At 45.7% G+C, this 22,816-nt stretch overlaps 4 protein-coding genes across 9 annotated transcripts in view; 3 read left to right on the plus strand and 1 right to left on the minus strand.

Moving 5' to 3' along the window:
- Positions 1-10,688, plus strand: part of CG42594 (uncharacterized protein) — a 65,743-nt gene extending 55,055 nt beyond the window's left edge. For 2 of the 3 annotated variants that reach the window (NM_001169196.3, NM_001169197.3), the window contains exons 5-8: positions 2,521-3,010; positions 3,234-3,565; positions 8,059-8,988; positions 9,079-10,373. In NM_001169196.3, the coding sequence (NP_001162667.1) occupies positions 2,521-3,010; positions 3,234-3,565; positions 8,059-8,927 (1,691 nt within the window). In that variant the 3' untranslated portion in view covers positions 8,928-8,988; positions 9,079-10,373. Of the gene's footprint in view, positions 1-2,520; positions 3,011-3,233; positions 3,566-8,058; positions 8,989-9,078 lie in introns of all 3 variants that reach the window. The other variant, NM_001297940.1, reaches the window with a different exon arrangement.
- Positions 10,689-11,012: 324 nt separating this feature from the next.
- On the plus strand, positions 11,013-12,934 carry CG6927 (uncharacterized protein). Its single transcript, NM_131966.2, has 2 exons — positions 11,013-11,518; positions 11,573-12,934. Exons 1-2 carry the CDS (start codon positions 11,092-11,094, stop codon positions 12,718-12,720), a joined length of 1,575 nt encoding a protein of 524 aa, NP_572194.1. The 5' UTR covers positions 11,013-11,091; the 3' UTR covers positions 12,721-12,934.
- A 280-nt stretch (positions 12,935-13,214) lies between these two features.
- Positions 13,215-19,274, plus strand: CG32772 (uncharacterized protein). Of its 4 annotated transcripts, NM_001297941.1 has the most exons (7): positions 13,215-13,432; positions 13,565-13,910; positions 14,965-15,291; positions 16,856-16,988; positions 17,058-17,242; positions 17,317-17,896; positions 17,959-19,274. In NM_001297941.1, exons 2-7 carry the CDS (start codon positions 13,872-13,874, stop codon positions 18,255-18,257), a joined length of 1,563 nt encoding a protein of 520 aa, NP_001284870.1. In that variant the 5' UTR covers positions 13,215-13,432; positions 13,565-13,871; the 3' UTR covers positions 18,258-19,274. The 4 variants fall into 4 exon arrangements, with proteins under 4 accessions (NP_001284870.1, NP_572196.3, NP_001284871.1 ...); NM_131968.5 differs by having other exon boundaries at positions 13,215-13,910; positions 17,959-19,074; NM_001297942.1 differs by lacking the exons at positions 13,215-13,432; positions 13,565-13,910; positions 14,965-15,291 and adding an exon at positions 16,494-16,624.
- A 118-nt stretch (positions 19,275-19,392) lies between these two features.
- CG4041 (uncharacterized protein) lies at positions 19,393-22,560 on the minus strand. The gene is made up of 6 exons (NM_131969.5): positions 22,234-22,560; positions 20,658-22,034; positions 20,398-20,604; positions 20,056-20,327; positions 19,699-19,995; positions 19,393-19,635 (listed from the first exon to the last, which is right to left on the minus strand). Exons 1-6 carry the CDS (start codon positions 22,433-22,435, stop codon positions 19,531-19,533), a joined length of 2,460 nt encoding a protein of 819 aa, NP_572197.4. The 5' UTR covers positions 22,436-22,560; the 3' UTR covers positions 19,393-19,530.
- Positions 22,561-22,816: the final 256 nt, after the last annotated feature.

Here is a 22,816-nt window from a genome sequence, read left to right on the forward strand (position 1 = left end):
GAGCAAATTTAATTTAAAATTAATTTGACAGAGTTGGCTGCCAACTCAACCAGCTGTGCTTAGGAACAAGAAATAGATCATTTCAAGATACATCGATTGAATCGAATTAGTTGCATAGCGTTGTTAAGCGAAATACTTGCTGCTGTTTTTTTTTTTTTTTAATAAAACTACAACTTGGCTATAGTTTCGTGGCCCGAAGGTGCTGGCCCAATAGCCAAGTTGGCGGCACTGTGCGTGACAGGCACTCACATATCATTTGTATCCGCTGTCTGTTTGTGCCAGTTGGCATTTCATTGTTGCGGCCAGCCTAATTAACGCGGCATCTTCTTTCGGCCACGCGCTCAGCTCATTTGCTCCTCTTTTTGCGGCGCATGTGTGTCATATACAGATACTACAGATACATTTTCGGATACAAACACGGTTGCGAATGCGAATGCGAATGGGGCTTACACTAGTGGAACAGCGTTACTGTTTGCAAGGATGCTTAATGTATCTTGTCACAGGCTTCGACGTTTAAATTAACCAACAACAGAAAGGGGGCGGGAACGCCGCCCAATCCGCCGCACGACAACGTGATAAATTTAATTAATCATTCGCCCCCTCACTTTCCGCCCAAAAACAAACGTCAAAATGGCGGCCGCAGCGCCAAAACTTATGTTTCACTCACACTGTCGTGGAAATGCGTATATTTCCGGTACAGTGGACACTAGCATATGTTCATCGGAACACTGCCGCCAATTTTTTGTTTCCGATTGAAAGGTTTTCTTCATCAATTTACTTCTTATTGAAATGATAATATAGCCCAGTGATGTTTAAGATTGGAAAATGGTGCAAAAACAACCACTGTGCGAAGTGAACTTCAACTGAATTTCCGGGCAGAGATTGGCATGAAAGTATAGCGCAGTCATGTTTATGAGCGGGTATTAGGGTAAACCAAAAAGGCGACACTTGACGCGGTCTCGCCCGCTCACATTCCCCGCCAACGGAAATCCTCCTTCGAATCTCAGCCGCTTTCTCCGACTCTGTGCCCCGTTCTCCGATTCTCCGATTCTCTGACGGTGACGGCTGCTTTGACAAGCGATGGTGGGAGACACAACAGCAACATCAGTACAGCGGCGACATGGAAAAACACAACACACATGTGAAAATACTTTAAACAAATCGAAAAATTCACACTTGTGTGTGTGTGCGTGTGTGTGCGTGCGTGTGTGTGTGTGCGTGCGACAGCTGGGCGAAAAAGTTGTCCCTTGTTAGGAGGAAATCATCAAAATGACACAAACAATTATTTATCTTTCGCTAGGCCGTGCATGAGACCGGTGACGTCACATTACACACACGCACACACACATGACAGATGACTTTTACCCCAACCCGCACATTTTTGCTCAAGCCAAAGTTACAAGCCCATTTAAATTGAAGCCTCTGCAGTTGGAACAATAAACCATTTACACATTTTTGAGCCCAATGACGGGAACTATAAACAATTTCTTTGACAAATATATAACTACCGATACGCTGGCATTTCCCGCTCAATAAAGTCGAATATGTCGGATTTTCCATCGCAATCAAGACCATTACACTAGCATGTGTCATATCCTTCAGATTTCTGTCCGAACCATCATCATCTTGGCATTTTGTTGCGATCTGTTCCGATCCGATTTTCCACCATCCATGCATATATTATTTTCAACTTTGACATGTGTTGGCTTTTGGCGAGGACATCAACTGCTCATTTCACACACCAACATTCAACACACGAGGGGCGTGAATGGAAAAATAAATGGAAACTTTGTTGTAGGCAGGCGAAAAACTTTTCAAAAAAATATGTGACATGTGAGCGTGTGTATTAGTTGGCGAGCATTAACATTAAATGAGTGACAGGAATCAACACTGACATCCCCAAAGGAACAAGGCCTTTGGGAATTGTATCGATTTGCTGCGAAAAAGGAGGCACAAAAACAAGGACTTACCAATAGCTAAAATTTTCAGTATGTAAACATACTATACTATTTTTTGATACGAGTAGATTAAAAGGCGTTTGCACTTGCCAGAGCATTTCACTTTATAAAATTCCCCCATAAATTGGCCGTAACATGCCCGAGAATTCTGCCATTCAACGATGTGGTTGCAACAGGATGCTCTTAACTTGGCTCAGAACGATTGCAACACCTTCAAGATGCTTTATGGCCCGAGCCCTATCTCCTCGCCACCTGCATCCTTTTTCGCCCATATAGGAAACAAATGAGTTAGCGTTGAGTTCATATTCTGCTGGAAATTTTGCCACACGACGTTGCACGGCAAGGAAAATCTAGCTATCTATCTATAGTCTATAAATATAATTTAATATAATATTTGTTACTAACTTGCTGATAAGATATAAGGTTTTCGGATCCTGATGAACGTGTTTTAGCTTACTTTGTGTGCAGTATTAAGTATTCTAACTTTTCAAGCATTTTGCTTACCAGTTTCTCGCAGTGTTGCATTGCTGATGTTTGGCTTTTGTTCGCCACCTCGTTGCAGGCTCCTTCATCTTTCTGACCATCGAGAACGAGGACTCGGCTTTGCTGCATCAGCAGCACACTCTGGCCAGCACCAAGCGCAATTTGGCTGGACTCGGGATTGGTGCAGCGGGTATCGGGAGTAGTATCTATCAGCAACAGCAACAGCAGCAGCAGCAAAGGACACCACATCAGCAGCAGCAGCAGCATCAGGCGGTACAGGGACGTCATGCCGACAATGACACGATGGCCGCTGCAGCCGCAGCTGTCGCCGCGCAGGGAACGTTGGCCGGAAGCGCCAGTGCCGGCGGGCTCAATCCATTTGGCCAGCCCGCATCCAGTGGCGAGTTTGTTTACGGCCTGGATGGCATGGATGCCACCGATTTGGAGGCGGGCGGAATGCCCCAGTTTGCCCTCTCGCCGGACACATACGATGTGCGACAGCGGACCATTGAGAATATATGGGACATTACCGTCTCGCTCAACATTCTGTACAAGGAGAACTGGACAAAGTGAGTGCTCTTAAGTAATAAAAGAACAAAGAAAAACAAAAACTTTAAATAAACTTATAAAATAATAAGTTACATAGCTGTGTAGACTTGTTCAACTTAATCTGGTGACTCCGTGCGTATACTTGATGCAAGCAAACTGGGCGTATACTTGATACTCATATATGCTTCACCGACGTGACCCACTCATTCACCTTCTCCTTCTCTTTCTATATTTCCCTCACAGATTAGCCGCACTTGAAATAGCCAAGTTTCAAGACCAATTAATCAAGAGACTGAACGAGGATGTTATGCTGCAATTATCGCACGACGATGTGGCCAACGCCCCCTCCTCCTCCTCCTCCTCCTCATCCTCGTCGTCATCGTCGTCGTCCTCGACGGGCGCCTCTGGTGTTCCGGGTAGCAACAATCCGGCCACGGAAGCCGTGCTCCTTCACACACACTATCACCATCATCGTGCCGGAGGCGTTGGGGGCGTGGCAGTGGGCGGTGGACCGCCGCATGAGTGGAATTTTGCCAAAGCGTTTTTGTATTCGCTGACCGTTTTGACCACAATTGGTAAGTGCCAGTGGCCTTCTGCCTTCGCAGACACAAAGAGTGCAATAGGTGGGGATGGGGGGGCAGGACTTTGGGTACCCCCGATTCCACAAGGGAGATGGAAACAATGACCCCCGCTCTATCCATGGCTGTGGGCCATAAATTTGATGTTCCAGCAACGGAAATTTGTTTTACTTGAATGGCGAGTGCGCTCGTGTTTGCAGGATACCAAAGGCAAAAGCGGCTGAAAGGGGCGGGCACACTGCAAAAAAATGCCATAGAATATGATATGAAATTTAAAAAAAAAAAAAATTCAAGTACAAAGTTTGATTTTCTATTGGTGTCTAATATCAAAAATGTTGCATATAAGCTTAAAACTTGCGATTTATTTTGTAATATAATGCAGTGAGTTGAATTTCATTTCAACTGGGTTTCAAATTTATTGAGTGCCATTTATGGCCGTGTATAAAAATGGCAAAAAGAGTTGGGGCGATGGGGATCTATGGGGCCATGGGGGCTACGGGCATGACCCGTACACCTTTTGACACCATCGCATGAGTGCATTTGGGGCCGCAGCAACTGCTGTTGTTGATGGCAACCATGGAGAATAGCGGAGTGGTCAAAAGGGGTGGGGGGTATGCCAAAAGTATGGGGGCATGTAAACGGATGGCTCTAAAAGGGCTGCAAACGGTGTGCAAGTGGTGGCTAAAAGTAACCTCCGGGTTCGGAGTAGCGACAAGGGGAACTTGATGATGATGCGATCCCATGGTCACAACCATGGTGCAGCTTTCACAACGGAGCCAGAGTAATTTGTGCCATAAGAACTGCAGTGGTAATTGATTGATGTGCGAGCTTAAAGGGTTATCGTTTCCAGACATCGATTATTTATCGAGGGGATTGCAGCTGGCTATCGGATAAGAGAAGATGCCGAATCTAATGGATATCAGCTCTTTTAAATATATAAATTCAGCAAAAAAAATTGTCGTGTACGTTCAATGGGTTTTGCGAAATAGATTTCCAGCTCTGTCCTTTCAATTACCGAAACTAATTCGATAAGTCTTCGATTGCTGACTCTGTCGAGGATTTCTCAATTGGCATTTGTCAGCAGCAAGCGGCACGAAACTCTGGCCAATTTTAAATATTGCCTTGTGCAGGGCCTAAACTTTTAAGCCCCAAAAAATGTTCATCCATCAGCAGGGGACTTGTCCGCACCTTTTCCTTCGATTTTTCCTGGCCTTCCACACAGCCACTTGCCGGATTTTCCAGTAAAATGCCGTGTACGTTTTTCCCTCTCACTTGGATGGTAATTTCGTAGGCCCAACAACAAAAAAACCAAAAAAAAAGCGGTTGGAGACAAAAAACCAAGCCGAAAGTCAAATATTGATAGAGCAAAACAACAAACGAAGCTATTTGCTTAGCCCGAATGGCCAACACACACACACACACTCGCATTCTTCGGTTTTATATCCGCCCTACATATACATACATATATGCAGGGATACATCGACACGACTTTCCACTTGTGAAAATGCTATAAAATAAAATTTGCAAAAATTTTCTGCTGATCTTGGCAGTTGATGGCAATGCCAAAAGGCCAGAAAGCAAATATAGGGCCAGAAAACGGGCACCCACAACACACACACACACACACACACCCGCCCCTGCAAGTGTGCATAAAGAAAGGGGCGGCGATGAGGGGGCGTGGGGCAGTTTGCAATTGCGTTAGTCAGCAGGACTGCCGGGACATTTATATTAACATGACATCCTGCCACACCATCACCCACTTCTTGTCCTTGTCCCTGCTTATTATTATTATTATTATTGTTTTTGTGGGTTGTGTTTATTTTTATTTATTTTTTTTTTCTTTGTTGGTGTTGGTGTTTTGTTTTACTTTTTGGCCAGAGCAGGTCTTCATTGTTCTTGGCCGGGCAGCCCGAACAATATGATTATGATTATTGGTCCGTGCTTCTGGCCAAAGGACTAAGCCACTCGAGCACTTGAATGCAGCGCCATGTTCGCAGCTGCCTTACTCTGCAGTCATTTTGGCCTTAAAATTGACTAGCTTCCTTTAGGGGGCACAATAAAAAAAAAAAAAACACTCATAATTACATATACAATTCAGGCTTAAAATTCATTTAAGCAAAGAACAACTACATTGCATTATTCGAACGTTTGGTTTGCAAACATTACCATCTTTCGAGAGTATCCGCCAGTTGAGCCCTATTGAGCTGGCAACATCCTTGTTGGCTGGCATGAGTTCTATGATTGTCTTGGGCATAAATGCGAATTTATAGTCGGCCTGCTATTTGCGCTCGTTGCGCTCCTCGAGTTGCCTTCTGCTGTCGCTGGCACAATAAATAGGACCCCGGATCGGGATCGACCAATCCCCTGGACGGCAATAAGACAAGTAATTTAGTTGCAAAATAATTTTAAATTTCATTTTCCATTTGCACACACACACACACAGAATGGGACTGAGGCTTCATTTCCACATCCACTATCATCAATTGCTCATCTTTGGGGCCCAGCGATTCCGTTTTATGCTCCACCATTTTGTGTTATGTGTGCGCATAACCGAAGGACCATCGATGTACAAATGGGCCGCAATGAGCGTGATGGAAAGGGGCTGGCGAGGGGTGCGGATTGGATGAACCCAAGTCCAAGTCCAAGTCCAAGTCGGAGGCAGATTAGGTCTAGTTGTTTATGGCTGGAGTGTGCTGCTTTGGCTGGGAGCGGGTAATTGTATTTGCTTGGCCACACACGCATATTCGATAAATAATTCACTCGCCTATCGGCTTAGTGCTCCCATCGCTAAGTACAGCCCATAAACACCATGAGCGATTTATTTGCATATTCGATAAGTATCTATCGCAAAGCAACTCTGTGGCGTACAATGTCATTAAGGTTAAAAGGTGATTTGCTCTAGTAATACTAATAATAATTATTACTTTCGTTTATAAACCAGCATTCAGTACGCCAATCCTACTCAATATTGAAATCTTTCAATATCTTTCAATAAAATATGTAGATGCCACCAAATCCCCCCGCCCCGCCTTACGTTATCCGTGGATACGCCATGATACTCCCAGCAAATTGACAGCGCGACAGCTGAGTTTTACAGCCCCCTCGAGTCGGGTCAATGGCAATATTATTAGCCATGGCTGGTGGGGGGTCGTTCTAACCAGGGTAGTGGTGGGATCCGTGTCTGGATGCCGGGCACAGTGGTGCAAATAAATCAGCAAAGTGTTGACGAAAATCTTGCAACCAGATTGATTTATGCCCCCCATGCACAGCAGTGGCCCACTGTGCTGGGCTGGGGATCGGCAAAAAGGGATATAGATATATAGATATAACGATGGGGGCACTTTCGGGGGTTGCTGTGCTGTCGTCCGCTTTGTGACACATTGACATTTTGGTTCTGTGTAGAGGGGGATTTCATTTAAATTTGCTGTCAACGCAATTACATGGTTACCAAGGTATTGGAAATCCGCTTCCTGTTTCAGTCACTGTTGCTGATTTCGAGTGAACAGAGAAAAACAGTGGGACTATGACTGTAAACACATTACAGAAGCGTGCAGCATAAAACATTATTTCTCTCTGTGCATCACCCAAAAAGTTCTCCGTTTCCAGTAGACCGACTGCCGGAGGCACTTGAGCCCTGCCACATGTGATTCGATTCGATTCGATACGTTTTCTCCCACAGCTTCCTTCGAATCTCACAAATGACTCACTTCCTCCGCGGGCAACATTTGTGCAATAAAAAAAAATAGAAGACGCGGCAACCAATAAACCACGCCCACGTTTAAATAGGAAACATACATATATCGCAAAACCGCCGACTGCGAAATGACAGAAAAAATAAAAGAAAACAATAAAATTAAGAAATTTTCAAATTTATGCATGACACACCTGACGATGATTTCCTGTGTGTGTGTGTGCGTGTGCGTGTGTTCCACGCCCACCTGCTCAATTGTGTCCCCGCCCCCCTGTTTTCCTTTTTTCTACCTTCCTTAGGGAATTTCCGGCCTTAAGCTTGTTAAGCATTTTTATTGCCTCTGCCAGCTTAATTATTTTTGGTGCCCTTTACAACGTTGGCAAAAATGGCGAAAAGACGGAAAGGAGTGCGGGGCTTACGGGGCTTATATGTGAAGTTACGGCTCATTTGGGTAATGTCAATAAGTCGGATCTCTCGTGGGAGTCGCACAAATTGACTTCTGGCAAATTAATGTGAAAAAACAACAACAACAACAACAACAACAACAACAAATTAACAAAAACGAAAATTGTTAACGGAAATTTTTTTTTTTTTTTGCAATGGGAAATCTCTTAATAACCAAACAAAAAGTGGTACATATATTCGAAAAGTTAATTAAAGCAAATATATAAGGCGGTGACTTTACATTTTAACATGGTCCTTCGAACCGGATTATTTATTTTGTTTCGGTGAAAGGAATTAAAGAGTGTTAAATTTAGCGACACCATTGTAACGAGTTCACTTTCTTTTCACAATTTAGGCTATGGAAACGTTGCGCCGCGAACGACGCTCGGAAGGATCGTCACCCTGGCGTATGCCTTCTTTGGCATCCCATTGACCTTGGTCTACCTGAGCAGTACGGGCAGCATTTTGGCCAGAGTGGCACGCGAGGTCTTCTCGAAGGCCCTGTGCTGTTGTCTCTGCTCAAATTGTGGCTATTGCTGCTACGACGAGAAGCGGATGGCTGAGAAGGAGCGACGGATGCGGCGCAAGAGGCAGCAGGAGGAGCTACGCAAACAGCAGGCCGTCATGCAGGAGCCGTATTACGTGAGGGATGTCTTTCATGCCACGCCCGAAAAGGATGCAGGAGCTGGAGCACCGCCACCGAATGCCGGCGGTCCGGTTGGATCGGTTGGTGGTTTGGGTGACATCGATTCGCTCAGTGCCAGCGAATCAAGGGGCTCCATGCACGGCCTGAGTATTTTGGCGCCCATCCTGCTCTGCTTCTCCATGATGATCATCTACATCGTTTTCGGTGCTGCCGTCTTATATCGCCTGGAAAAATGGCCCATTCTGGATGGCATATACTTTTGCTTTATGAGCCTGTCCACCATTGGTTTTGGCGATATGCTGCCGGGACTGCGACGGGAATCGAATGCCACCACCTGGTTTTGTTCGGTTTACATAATGTCGGGCATGACGCTAACGGCCATGTGTTTCAATGTCATACACGAGGAGATTGTCCATCGCATTCGCATTGTGGTGGAGTTTAAGAAGACGAGTGCCGCTAACTCGGGCGGCGGTTTGATCGGCGGCGGCAGTGTGTCGGGTGGTGCAGGTGGTGCTGGTGGATCGATGATGGACGTGGCGCACGAGGAGGGTGGCCAGTATTATGTGCCGGCGTCTTGACACTACGAGAAGCGAGGTCATCTCTACCAGCGCAACCCCACCGAAGAGACCCTGGTGACAGGTGAGCGCATCAATTCATGGTCCTCGCAGCAGGACCACTTTGACTTTTGTTGCATGTATTGTTAATGCATATGGATATTTCCACTTATAGACACACCCACATCGCTGGTGCTGAAGGACTACGTAAACCACGAGCTGGTGCCCATCCTAACAATGGACCCCAATGGCGCCCGCCTGGCACCCACCCCCGCCCCCGCCTACACGCCCGCCAACACATCGACGGGAATGCCCGGTTCGGGCGAAGTGACCACTCCCGGCAACAGCTGCATTGCCCACGGCAGCGACCCGGGACTGGGCTACTCCTCGCTGAGCAGTCCGCTCCTCGATGTCATGAACACGCCAACGGGAGCGAATGCCTCTGGGGTCTATACACTCGCCGAGGAAACGGAACTCGAGCTGCAGGAGACGCAGGTGGACAGGGAGCGCATCTAAAAATGCCAACGACGAAAGTATTTAATCGACGGATCAGTATTAGTTAGCGGTTAGCCTTAGACATAGTCCTAAAACCCTAGATCGAATCGGTATAGTCTGTAAAGTGTAATGACTATTTTTTTTTGTTTTTTTTTCCCTGCCACCCCAAAAGAAAATTGTGCGGGTGTATATGCCATAAGAAGAGTAATAAGTGTGCGTGTGTGTGTATGTAAGGGGGAGTCTTTTCCCCCACAATAAAAAAAAACCAAATATGTCCCGTTGGACCAGCAAAAAGATCGTAGCATATAAGGCAAACTATCACTGTACATACTATAATATTGTAGCCGAGGCGAAGATACATTTCCATAGCACCTAAGCAGATCGACCGATTGTAAACAGATGCCCCAAAAGGAGGAAACTAGTCAATGTAGTAAGAGTTGCGAAACGGATTTAAGTAAAGAATACCAAATAGAAAAGCGGAAGGATCGTATGTATTAAATTAAACTCTAGGGATTTGGAAAGCTTTCAATATGGGCTTTATTACTATGCTGTGATAAATTGAACATTTATTATTGCATACTCCTGAGTCCTTTTCCAGTTATTTGAAATCCCTAGAGGTATTCGTAAGTGATATTGCCAATTTACATTTACCTAATGTATTCACTTAAGTTGTTCGCCAATTTTAAAATTTGTACACAAACTTCTGGGTGGATCATCGCCAAGAGTTAATGTTTTAATAGTTCATACAACTGCATTTCAATTTAAAGAAATATGCTATAATTCGCAACTGATTCTTTACTTCACTTTTCGATCCATTCGAAATTACATTTTCTAAATAGAGAAATTCCCCTTTTTATGTGTGCAAGCAGGGAGCTCCAGAACGCAACTACATAATCCGCATTACCCATACCTAATCAAGACACATTTTATACGTAAATCAAGCTTAGAACAATTACAAAATATGTACTTAATACGAAATAAATATGCTACACATAAAACTATATATATTTAAATATATATATGAAACTACATCTAGGTAATTGTTTTTTTTTTTTGTAATTGTAATAAGCATAAAATGGATGAGTGGAGAATTAAACTATGCATACATATTATCAATGAATTCGAATTCATAAATTTAAATAAATGTTTAAACTACAAGAGAAAACTACGAAAAAAAGAACAAACCAAACTTGCGTAACTTTGTAAATGTTGAAATATACCCGATTGTATATTTATGACAAGTGCAGCAGTAAAATAAAATCAATAAAAACTTAAATGAGTAAAGACGTTAAGGAGTTTCGTGTTTGACTGGAAACGAATTTCGAATTTGGCGCGCCCACTAACATAATGTTCGCCAGCAGCTGTTCGGCGTAACATAGCGTTTGGTGCTGTCCAACTTAACATTGTGCTGTTGGGCGCACGATACACTGCAATGATTTTGAAAAAGTGCAATAATCAATATACTTAAGAAATTATCTATCAATGTATTATTTAATTTGATATTTTATTGGTAGGTTTAAATTGCATGCATTTTTTTAATGACTAAAGTGTACGTCTATATTTGAAGTGTAGTGTAACATGTCTGCTAAGTTAGCAGTACTAACAGTGACAGCACTGTTCCGCCATATTGAAATAACCGTTAGGATTTTATTGGCGTGGCTTTATTTTTAAGTTTATAGCTTAGTTTAATATAATGGAGTGGTCGCTCATCATATCGATTCTGCTCAACTGCCTCTACGCCAGCGCCTCCGCGCTCGACGAGGATTGCCCCACCTTGGACGATGGGGACAGTTTGTCGCAAACACAGCTGCTGGATCGCTTAACCCATGGCTGCCGCTACGATCGTTTGGAACGACCCATAACTTATTCGGAAACTGGCCAGCGGCTACCGGTGGACGTCTATATGCGCGCCTACATCTACTTCATGCAGAACCTGGAAGCACACGATCTACAGTTCAAGATCTATGCGCTCCTCCAAATGCGATACCTCGATCCGCGTCTCAACTTTCGCAACGTAAGTCCCAAGCGCAGGCAGCCGATTTTGGGCGAGGAGCACCTGAGAAACTCGCTCTGGATGCCCCACATATTTCTAGCCAATGAGCGCGACTCCAGTATTTTGGGTGAGTACGGTAGAGTCTGGAGTAGACTCGTGCTTGATTGCAACTAATTGGTAGGTCTCACGGAGAAGGACATCCTCACCTCGATATCGCCCGATGGCACAGTGATCGTTTCGAATCGCATCAAGGCGACACTCTATTGCTGGCTCAACCTTAAGAAGTTCCCATTCGATGAGCAGCACTGCTCGACGGTGCTGGAGAGTTGGATGTACAATACGTCGGAACTGGTCCTCCACTGGGAGCAGAAGCGTCCGATAACCTACGATGGGGCACTGCATCTCACCGAGTTTGTGCTGCAGCGTTCCTGGTCAAACGAGACGGTAATCAATGCCGATTTGAGTGACCTGCGTCATGGAGCCTTTGCCGGCAACTACAGCTCCCTCAGCTTCACCGTTCACCTGACGCGAGTGGTTGGCTTTTACCTGATGGACTACTTTCTACCCTCCATGCTGATTGTGGCCATATCCTGGGTATCGTTCTGGCTGCAAGCAGATCAGGCGCCGCCGCGCATCACGCTGGGCACCAGCACCCTGCTGACATTCATTACCCTGGCCTCGGCACAGGGAAAGACTCTGCCAAAGGTTAGCTACATCAAGGTGTCAGAGGTGTGGTTCCTGGGCTGCACCATCTTCATATTTGGCAGCATGGTGGAGTTCGCCTTTGTTAACACGATTTGGCGTCGTAAGAAGAGTGTGCCCGTCAAGAAACTGAACAGCAAACACATCCTGAAGTCAACTCTATCGCCGAATCTGCTCAGACGACGCAGTCACGCCAGATCCAGATCCTTTTCGGGCACGGCTCTGCATAAGACAGCGGATACCGGCTCGCTGGGCGGTGCCGGTTTCAACAATTACCTAACCGTCAATTTGCCCATCACCACGATTAAGGAGGGCCAAGTTCTGGATCAGCAGAGGACCAGCCGCGTCGTCCAGAAGATGGATGTTAACTTTGTGGAGAGTGCCTTTGGATCCATGGGCTCTGCCCAGTCCACTGGAGCGATCAGTGCTGCCAGCAGCAGCCAAACTTTGACCAACAATAACCGAACGGAGAGCGCGGGGCACCAGGAGGAGATCGATCTGAGTGGCTGGACCACGCTAACGCCCCAGGAAATAGCCATGTGGATTGATAGTCGAGCCAGATTCGTTTTTCCGCTCTCCTTTCTCGTCTTTAATCTGTTTTTCTGGACATTTGTCTACTGTATTTAAAAAAAGGTCCATTTCATTTTATTATTAGATTACACAGTAGATTTAATATTGTGAAAAGTATCCAATTTAAAGTGTTTATTATTTGTACCCATCGTTTAGCATAGTTTGTTTAATTATTGTGAAAGTTTTGTATTATGTTTGTTTCACTTTGTTCTGTAAAATGATTTTATATTTATTCTGTTGTAAAATAAAGTTCATGATTCTATGGCTGCCTAAAAAACACCATCAATTATTTAAATAAAATAACCTATGATAAAATAAATCTTTCGGACTTGCAATTAAATATTAAATAAATAATAAATTAAAAAACTTGTTTTCAACAACGATTCCATTACCCGCCTCGTTTTCGATTACGGAAATCGATAGAAATATCGATAGGCCAGGCCAAGGAGCACCGGCCAAGCCAACCTGTGGGTTAGAGCAGCACAACTATACCGCGTATTCTTATCGTATTCGTTTTTTCCCCACACATACACACACACGGCTCACGCATACAGCGCAACAATAACATCGGGCCCCAAAAAAAAGGGAAAAAAGACGACGGACAAAAACTTCGTCGTGAATTGTAAAATACAAAAAAAAAACGCATTCGAACGCGCTGGTTTGTTTTTTTTTTCACGTGTAACTACGCCAAAAAAAGGGCAAAGGAATTAAGCAAAAAAAAGAAGCAGAACTTCGAAGCAGCAACAACAACAGCGCCGCATTTTTGCTTGTATGTGCAAGTGCAAGGCAAACATAAACAACGCGCGTGTGTGTGTGTACCACGAAAATATCGTATAAATCAAATTTCTATATCATTTATATAGTTTTTTTTTTGTTTTTGCCATCATAATATGCCATATAGCGATCACCGAAATCCAAACGCAAACCAAACTCCAAAAAGTTAGTTTCAAATACAACCACACATCGTTTGGATCGTGTTCACAAACTTATAGTAGGAAGGAAAAGGAAAAAGATAGAAAAAAAACGAACTAAATAATAATAAACGAAAAAGAAAAACGGCGCTGAATGTTAACCGGTAAAGATAGCGGTAAATTGCGAGGGAGAAGGACGACAACAACAACAACAACGACCGCAGAGGGGGCAAAAGTCAGCAACAAAGTGCATCCTCCTTCTCCTGCTCCCCATCCTATTCCTTATTTACTGTTATAATGGACACCATCTGTAGATTGTGCTTCCAAACGGCAACGGTATGTTAACAAAAAAAAAAAGATATACACACATGTGATTTAGGTATATACACTTTGTTATTTCTATTGATTTTTTTTCTTTTGGTGGAGTTTAAACAATTGAATTCGCGCTACTGTTATTGTGCGGGCGGGTTGTTGGCGCAGGGGGCGGGGTTCAAAAGCGCGCGCATTGCCCCCCTTTCCCCACACACATACAAACGCACACACACAGAAATAAGAAATACACATACACATGCGACCCCAAACTATTGCTGAACAATTTTTATTTTTAGCCAACTCAGCCCGAAAAGTTGTTCAAGCCGACAACTTGAAAAAATATTATTTTTACATTTTGCTTACGCTCGCCACTCGCTTTTCACTTTGACTCCTTTTCAACCTATTCCCCCGAACAGGCCCCCCTCTTTCAGCCCCCTCCCGCCGCCCATGAACCGCACAAAAAGAAATACATATTAAAACAAAATGACAGAAATTGCGCCAAGGCAGCCAAATACGCAGTGGCTGCGCGTTAATTTAGTGACAGAGGGTTTACTATATTGGGCATCTAAGCCCAAAAATTTAAAGTTAAGCGGTTATAAAACTAACAAAACAGATCTAACTTTGCTTGGTTTTTAGTTCATTATTTAAACAATTACCAAATAACCCCTTTTTTGTAGGCGACGCCTCTGCCGCCGCCGCTGGCAGAGCGGCGGCAAAGCAAAACAAAAAGCGAAAGAATAACAAAACGTTGTACCGAAGAAAAAAAATAACATGAAATGAAAACAACAACAACAAAGCAACGAGCTGCTGGTGCTGTTGTTATTGTAGTTTCTTTTCTTTCTTTTTCGCTCTCCATGTGTGCGTGCCTGTGTGTGTGCGTGTGTTTATCTTCTTGGCTCTTATTTCTAGTTGGTGGAAAAGAGAAAGGGCTAGTTGGCATGGAAGGGGGAGGGTATGTGTGGAATAAGATTGAGTTGCCACAATAAATAAAGAGCATTATTGGTTTTTTTTTTCCAATTGGAAGCACTCTCTAATTCACGTGTCCTGTTCTGTTCTATTCTATTCCCCCGCCCTACAGTTGTTCCAGGTGCCCGGCTATAGCATACCCACGTGCGTCCGCTGCTCGGAGCAGTTGACAAATAATTCCAACTTCCATCAGTCGGCGGCGGCCGCTGCAGCCGTCGCTGCCTCTGCCTCGGCCGCAGTTGCCGCCTCTGCAGCAGCGGCGGCCACCTCCTCGTCGACGGCCTCCTCCAGCGACAGCGACGCCATCGCGCAGCAGCAGCAGCATCAGAATCCGCAGCAGCAGCAGCATCAGAACTCGCAACAGCAACAACAACAACAGCAGCAAATGCAATCATCCAGTTCTTCCGAGAACCTACAGTCGCAGGACGACTCCGAAGACGTAAGTCCATTTCAGGGATTGGGATACCAAGGCAGGGAGAGTGTTGCAAAGGGCATAGTGAGTGGGTTGCACTACGTGTAGTGTTACGAGAGGCATGGCAAGAAGTGGCAGCGAATACAGTGCTGCAAAGGGCTTACTAAAGGAGATAAATAAAGTAAATAACTGAAGGTCGTTCTTATTTTCAACTAAAATATGAACGTCTTGAATATGTATATTAATATCTATGAATAAATTTAAAATTTAATCCTAATGTTTAATAGTCCACGAAAAGTGTTCTATGGTTTAGGAATCCAATCAATGCAATTGCCCATCAAACTATAAATGATTCAAAAAAATTGACAATTTAAACCTAATTACAGAGTTCACTGCAATCCTCAGTAGATGCATTGCATTTGGAATTATAGGGGTTTGAAGACCCCCATCAACCGTTTTCAGAAGAGTGCTTTACTTCCCAGGGAGTTCGACTCCTGCTCCTTTTGCTGCACTTGTTTATTATTGTTGTGCTATTTTCTCTTCATTTTCTTACATTTCACTACTACTCCCCCGCTCACAAAAGTCTTACATATACATATACATAAATGCACACGGACACACTGCACATTCATAGCCGCTGCTTTTCTTCTTCACTTCTTATTTCGCCGTTTCTTTGCATGTTCTTGTTGCCTTTCTTTTTCCATCATGCAACAGAGAATTGCAAAAAAAAAAAATGTATAAATAAATGTAAAATTGCCTTGCGACGACTTGGGAATGCTCTATTGCAGACATGTTTAGATACTATTTACTATTGCTGCTATTTACATAAATTTCAAAAAAAAAACTTCAGTACAGTCTCATTCCATCACACAGTCGACGTGGTAGTGTTGGAAAGTTCTTATAGAAGATTAAAAACGGTAGGCCCTACAGATATGCATTACAAACGGGTTAGAAAAGTGTTGAGCGTGAGAGTATTTTCTATTCCACTTGCTACATTTCGCACTGCTCATTTTCTTGTTTTCCTTTATATTTATATGTATATATATATATATATATAGATATATGTATATACACATATATTTTGTGCTTCTTTTTCCATTAATATCTGCTCTGTCGACGTCGACGTCGAAGTCGACGCAGCTCGGCGTTTTTGTGCGCTGTGTAAAGCGGAAAAAATTCATTTTCAGTTGGCGCTTTTGGTGTGTGGGTGTGCGTGGCACGCAGAAAAATAAATAAAATAATTATAATAAAAAAAAAGCTCGTGAAAAATATTAAATGTAACTCAAGTGATTCCCCAATAAACAAACTGAATTCGCACGGGAATTTGCAATCCGTTCTTTTGGCCGCCAGCTTGTTGAGCGTGAGTGGGAGTGGGAGGGCGATAGTGACACAGTGATGTGCACTTGGCTACTTATTCGTTAGAACTATATGCATATATAATGTACAGCTTAGAAAAAAGGTTTTTCGCATAAATTTATAGTAGGTTGTATTAAAGTAAAATGGCATATCATATATAATGCCTTTCTGATGGAAGGTAACCCGCGGTAGAAGGCAAGCCCTTTGCAACTAATGTTCGATTTGTTTCTTTAAGGTGGATCTGATATTCAACGAGGAGGGCTCCTGCCCGCTATGCAACAAAACTTTCTCGCGCAAATCCTCGCTCATGACGCACATACGAAATCACTCGGCGGAGCGTAAGTTTGTGTGCACCTACTGCCACAAAGGTGAGTCCCATATGCCGTTCGCACACATCATCTGGTTCTTAACAATCGATGTACCTCTTGGATTTTCAGGCTTCACGCAGGCGGCCAACTTGCGGAACCACGAACGCATCCACACGAACGATCGGCCATATCAGTGCGTGGACTGTGGCAAGACCTTCACGCAGATCACCAATTTGAACAATCACCGCCGGCTGCACACCGGCGAACGGCCCTTCGTTTGCAATGAACCGGAGTGCGGTCGCAGCTTCGCCCAGGTCAGTTCCAAGATAAATTGATAAATTGCAGAGGATTTATGATAATAACGGCTCGATATGTTCTCGCATTGCAGGTGACGAACCTGAACAACCATATGAAGTCGCACCACAAGGTGCAGCAGTACTGCTGCAACGTGTGCAACAAGAAGTTCACGCAGGTGACCTCGCTGAACCAGCACCTGCAGGCGCACGCTGGGGTCACCGGCTACTACTGTCCGCGTTGTCCGGAGAAGAACTTCAAACTGCAGTCGCAGCTGCATACGCACATGAAGACCCACGGCCTGGCCTTTCCGTACGAGTGCGACAAGTGCGACGAGAAGTTCCTGCAGCAGGCCCATCTCGACCAGCACCTCAAGATGCACGACGAGTTCAAGTTCAAGTGCGACATCTGCCCGAGTAGCTTCAATCAGGAGTCGCTGCTGAAGAAGCACGTGCAGCGCCATGTCGAGGGTCGCTACCTCTCCTGTCCGGTGGCCAATTGTGCCGAGTCCTTTGCGGTGCGCCAGCACCTCTCCAAGCACCTGCTCACCAATCACGCCCACCACGAGCTGCCGCCTCCGAAGCGATCCAAGAAGGCGGGCACGCTGCAGACGTCGCAACAGCCGCTGGCGATGATCGGCCAGCCGTTGTCACTGCAGCACACGACAGGGCAACGTAAGTGCTCACCATTCACTCATTCACTTTGAATCTCACTACGCCTTTCGTTGCATATCCAGGTGGGCGTCCGCCGAAGAACAAGAACAAGGCGACAACGCTGGCCGCCACGGCCATCAAGATCGAGATCAACGAATCGCTCCACAGCCAGCATATCAGCAATGTCAGCGGCCTGTCCATCCAGCAGCAGATCAATCAGCACATGCAGCAGCAGGCGGCACAGCAGCAGGCGCAGCAGCAGGCGGCACAACAACAGCAGCAGCAGGCGGCGCAACAACAGCAGCAGGCGGCGCAGCAGCAGCAACTGCTGCACTTGCCGATGGGACAGGCGGTCAAGGCGCGTTTCATACCCACTAAGTAGGCTAGTTAAGAATGGAAAGAAGGTCTCTTTTAGCTTAAGCCCCGAACGATCAGCTGCTAAAGTCCCTGATTAGCATAGCCATAGCCAAAGTAGCATCACATTCAGCACATACACACGTAAAATATGTTAGATATATGGCGCGGATGTTTTGGAGTCTCTGCAGATCTCTAAATACTTTTGGGTGTCTGAAGTTGATGTAGAAATCATTCTTTATATGCGTTACCCGTGGAGTTAAGCGTATGCTGGATTGGTGAAAAAAAGGTATGGAACAGGCAGTAGGAAGCGTTTTCGTCCTTGAATTCTGAATCAGAATGGAATGGGGGAGTTAGTCGAGTTCATCGATTAAAGCTAGCTTTTAGTTTTTCTGAGATGCACTTGTCCTACTCTCGCATTGAGTTCAGCATCAACTTTTTGGGTATCAGAATCCACTTAATTATCTTGAAATCGGCGAGTGGACTTCCAAAACATCCCGAATTTAGAGTCGGCGGCAAGCTGCTGGTTCAGTTTGGTGTCTGTCTCCCACTTCCTGTTTTGAATTCAGCAGCCAAAGCAATAGAGGAACCAAATGCCCCTGAATAAATTTCCAAGAATATTAGCAGCAATGCATGACATCGAAAGAGATAAGGAGAAAAAGCAGCAGCACCAGATGGACAGACAAAAACACAACTGACTTATAAAATTATGCACATAACACCCACATCTATATATACATTATATTATATAAACATGAGATCGGGTTGAGAAATCTGTAAAACTTAAATCGAATTAAAATTTTATTGTAATGCAAAGGCGCAGCGAAACGGAAAATATAATGTTGAAAAAACAAAAAAAAAAAAAAAACAGAAAGCAAATACAAATTACCTACAATTGATAGTAATTACGCATAGAGAAAAGTAACGAAAACAAGAAGTGAAAAACAATTCGATTAAATTCGGTATGTATTTATGTTAGGCATTAGCTTAAGTGTTTTTATTTTTTTTTTAATAAACCATTACAAAAAATCAACATTAAGAAACGAAAACAAGCCGACAAATTTTCATTACAACGAAAGATTTCTTCTGAATGGGTGAAATTTGTTATATATTTTGAATATATATATATAAATATTTCAGAAGTGACACAAGCGATCAGTTTTATATAATACATATATGTATATATAGTTTATTTGCAAATGCAATCCGTTTAAAAAAGATAGATAATAAATGTACATTGAGCTTAGCGTAGACGAGCAGAAGCGATGAGGCCAACAAGAAAGGATCAGCAAGTCGGGAGCTCAATTCGAGATGAGTATATTTGGCTCGATGGAGTGCAGGACGTTGAATCCTTTGTGAAGGATACAGGTGCGCTGGACACCGCAGGCCACCAGAAAGTGCGAGAACTGCGAAATAGGGAATGACTTTAGTTTGCAAAGAAGCTTCAATTGCGCCAGTGGATGCCCCACCTCCACGGAGTGCTGATGGATATTGCTCACGCAGACGACGATCTTGCCGCGGAGCTGCGCCTCCAATTGGGGCACCTGCAGGGCCTCCAATCGCTGTTCACCCAACTGGACGGTGGCGAACGGTATGTTGATGCTATGCGGCACATGGACGCGTCCGAACTCGACTACACTGCGCAAATCGATGAGGGCCAGCTCCGCTGGCGAATTGTCCAACAGGAATTGCACATCCTTGGCGCTGATCCGGGGGCACTGCTCCTGTTGCAGGTGCTTCAGCTCGACATCCGCCACGCCAATGTCCTGGGGGAGAGAGAAACGATCTATAACATAGAACATGCCATGGCTTTGCTCGAGACTCACCAACGCCTGTGGCGGCTGGAGGCGCAACGCGTGCTGGCGATGAGTAATACTCTTCGGTGTGGCTTCGTACATCTTCTGTGACTCCAGCACACAGCCATCCATCACGATATCGGGCAGGTCGGAGAAGAGCAGGATGCACTCGTTGAAACCGGAGGTGAGCAGCGTGCTTCTCAGCTGGCGCAATATGGCGATGCCAATGAACAGCGGATACGAACTATCGCCCAGCATGAGTTTATCCCACAAATGCAGGATCTTGTGCAGCGGGAATACATCTGCAAGAAAATGGAGAGTGGGTATTCGATCTATTCAAACTATCTATCAGTGGTGCAGACAGCAACTTACGCGAGAACATGGTTAGGAACCACGGGATGGCAAACAACTCGGGTATAAAGCTAATGCTGGCCAAATGCTGAGCGAGAAGCGGCTCATGGAAGGCAGTCAGCTGGGAGAACTTGCTCAGGTACTCCTTGATCACCGCCGAATTATCCTTGAGAAAGAACCATTGCAGATACTTTGGAATGAACTTGAACAAGCTGAGGAAGGCCAACTCTATGGGCGGGTAAAGCGTTACAACAGAGATACCTATGGAAATCCCTGCTCACCTTCATTGTTAAAGTTGAGATAGAGAAACGGTGCCGTCAGTGAGTCCAGTCCCTGCCAGTAGACGTACTGCGGATGGGCGGTGACCCAGGCCTTGAGCAGCCGCCTCAGCTTGCGGTGGCCATCCGGCGAGGAGAGCAGCTCATCGTACTGATGGCAGCGCGGTATATCCACCTCGATCTGCCGATCCGTGCTCGTAGACGTAAACTTGTCGATCTTCGCGTAACTGCCATTGGGCACAACCTCCAGCAGGGCGGCCCAAATGGGACCCCTCAGTAGCGGCGGCACATCCACGGCTGCCTCGCGCTGCAGCTGCTCCGCCGTATGCGGATAGCCCTGGAGCAGGCGCGCAAAAAGTCGCACGCGCTGAAACTGATACTCGATGTCCTTTTCGCGGATCACCAGCGGCAGTTCCTGCAATTCGCGGGCAAAGTGGGCGGGAAAACGCGGCGAGTGGAGCAGGGGAAAGTAGACTGCGGCCGGCAGGCCACTCAGTCGCTGGAGCAGCGCCTTCAGGCGCAGCGGCACCACGCGATCGTCCATCAGCTGCGCCTGGCTTCGGCCGGGACAAACGCTGGCGCCGCTCAGGCGAACGATTTGTGGCAGACCCAAAATGGGTGCCTCACTCCGGATGAGGCCCTCCTTTTTCAGCTCCGCCTGCACATCTCCGCCGGCCAGTTGCCACAGGTGGTAGATCTGCGACAAGGGACATCGCAGCAGCAGCGGTAAATGTTCGGTTTCTGGGCTCAGTGGCTGCATCTTCTGTTTCTTCAAATCCAATAGGACTTCCTCGAAAATGGGATGTTCCAAGAGCTCACCTGGCAGTGGTCTCCTCTTGGGCAGTACACTTAAACAGCTCTCCAGCAGCTGTCGCAGGCGCTGATCCATCTGCACATAGCGCTCGTGACACTGGTGCTCTCGCGCAATCTTCTCCAACGCCCCGTTGCTCTTGCCAAAGGCCAGGATCTTTCTAACCACATTCGAGAGCTTGAGCTTCGGCCACAGCTCGATCTGCAATATTAGCTCCACCATTACCAGGGCCAGCGACCAAACGTCGCTCTTCACATTGCCATTCAGACCGAGCAGTCGTTCGGGTGCCATGTAGCGAATGTTGCCAATGGGAAAGGGCACATAGGCACCGCCCTTGGTCATGTGATGCAGCCCGTAGTTGAAGAGCTTCACCCGCTGCCCATCGCTGGAGAGTAGAATGTGCTTGGGCTCCACGTTGTGGGCCACCAGATGGTGTCGACTCAGCACATTGATGCCGCACGCCACCTGGTAGAAGATTCTCAGTATCTGGGCAATGGCCAGCGGTGGATGACGCATGGCGTAGTCCTCCAGTGAGAGTCCCAGATACTCCGAAACCACAATGGTGCGCTCTGAAATGAAGGGGTTTCGCGTTAGAAGTGAGTCGTGGCAGTCGTGGAATTAGTGAGTGTTATCCGTAGATGAATCTGTAATCTTGGCACGTGTGGAATTAATGGGAGTTTTGTGGGGAAACGAGATGTAATAGTGGGTGTTTCCGGATTCTCGCCGGATTAGACCGGTTGCTTGGCTTCCTGGGCGCTGGCTACCCACCGTGTTTGCCGCGGATCACATCCAGGTACTGGCACAGGTGCTCGTCCTGCAGCTCCTTCAGTTTCTGGGCACGCCCCAGGATCGCAATCGAGTTGGGCGTTAGGGGCAGGCCGTTGCTGCCGCACACGTCGCCGGGATGCAGTTTCGCGAAGAAGGTGACCGCGCACAGGCGGCACTCCCTTTCGCGCTCCCGCGTGCCCATGATCTCGATGCGATTTGCAAATCACAGCGATTTCCTTGGACTTCACGCCAGCATCAGCAACAATTTAATATTTTTTTTTCTTTTTTTTTTGCGAGCGGAATGCAAAAACAGCTGTTCACGTTGCCAGACTTCGGCGAGTGCAACGCCCTCAATTTGTTGGCTGATGCTAGCAAAAGCGCACAAGTTTAAGCGAAATATACGTATGGTAAATTCACAATTAGGGTGGTACTCATACGCCATCTATAAGTCTAAAGTTTATAGTTTTTTTTTTTCCATAAACAGAGCAACAGTTGAGAGCGCTTAGCCGCGAGGCGCTGCCAGAATTTACATTTGCTGTTTAACTCTTATTGGGAATTTGTTCGAGGTATGATGAAACGTGTT

This window comes from Drosophila melanogaster, chromosome X (genome assembly GCF_000001215.4).
Source record: "Drosophila melanogaster chromosome X".
NCBI classification, from domain to species: domain Eukaryota; kingdom Metazoa; phylum Arthropoda; class Insecta; order Diptera; family Drosophilidae; genus Drosophila; species Drosophila melanogaster.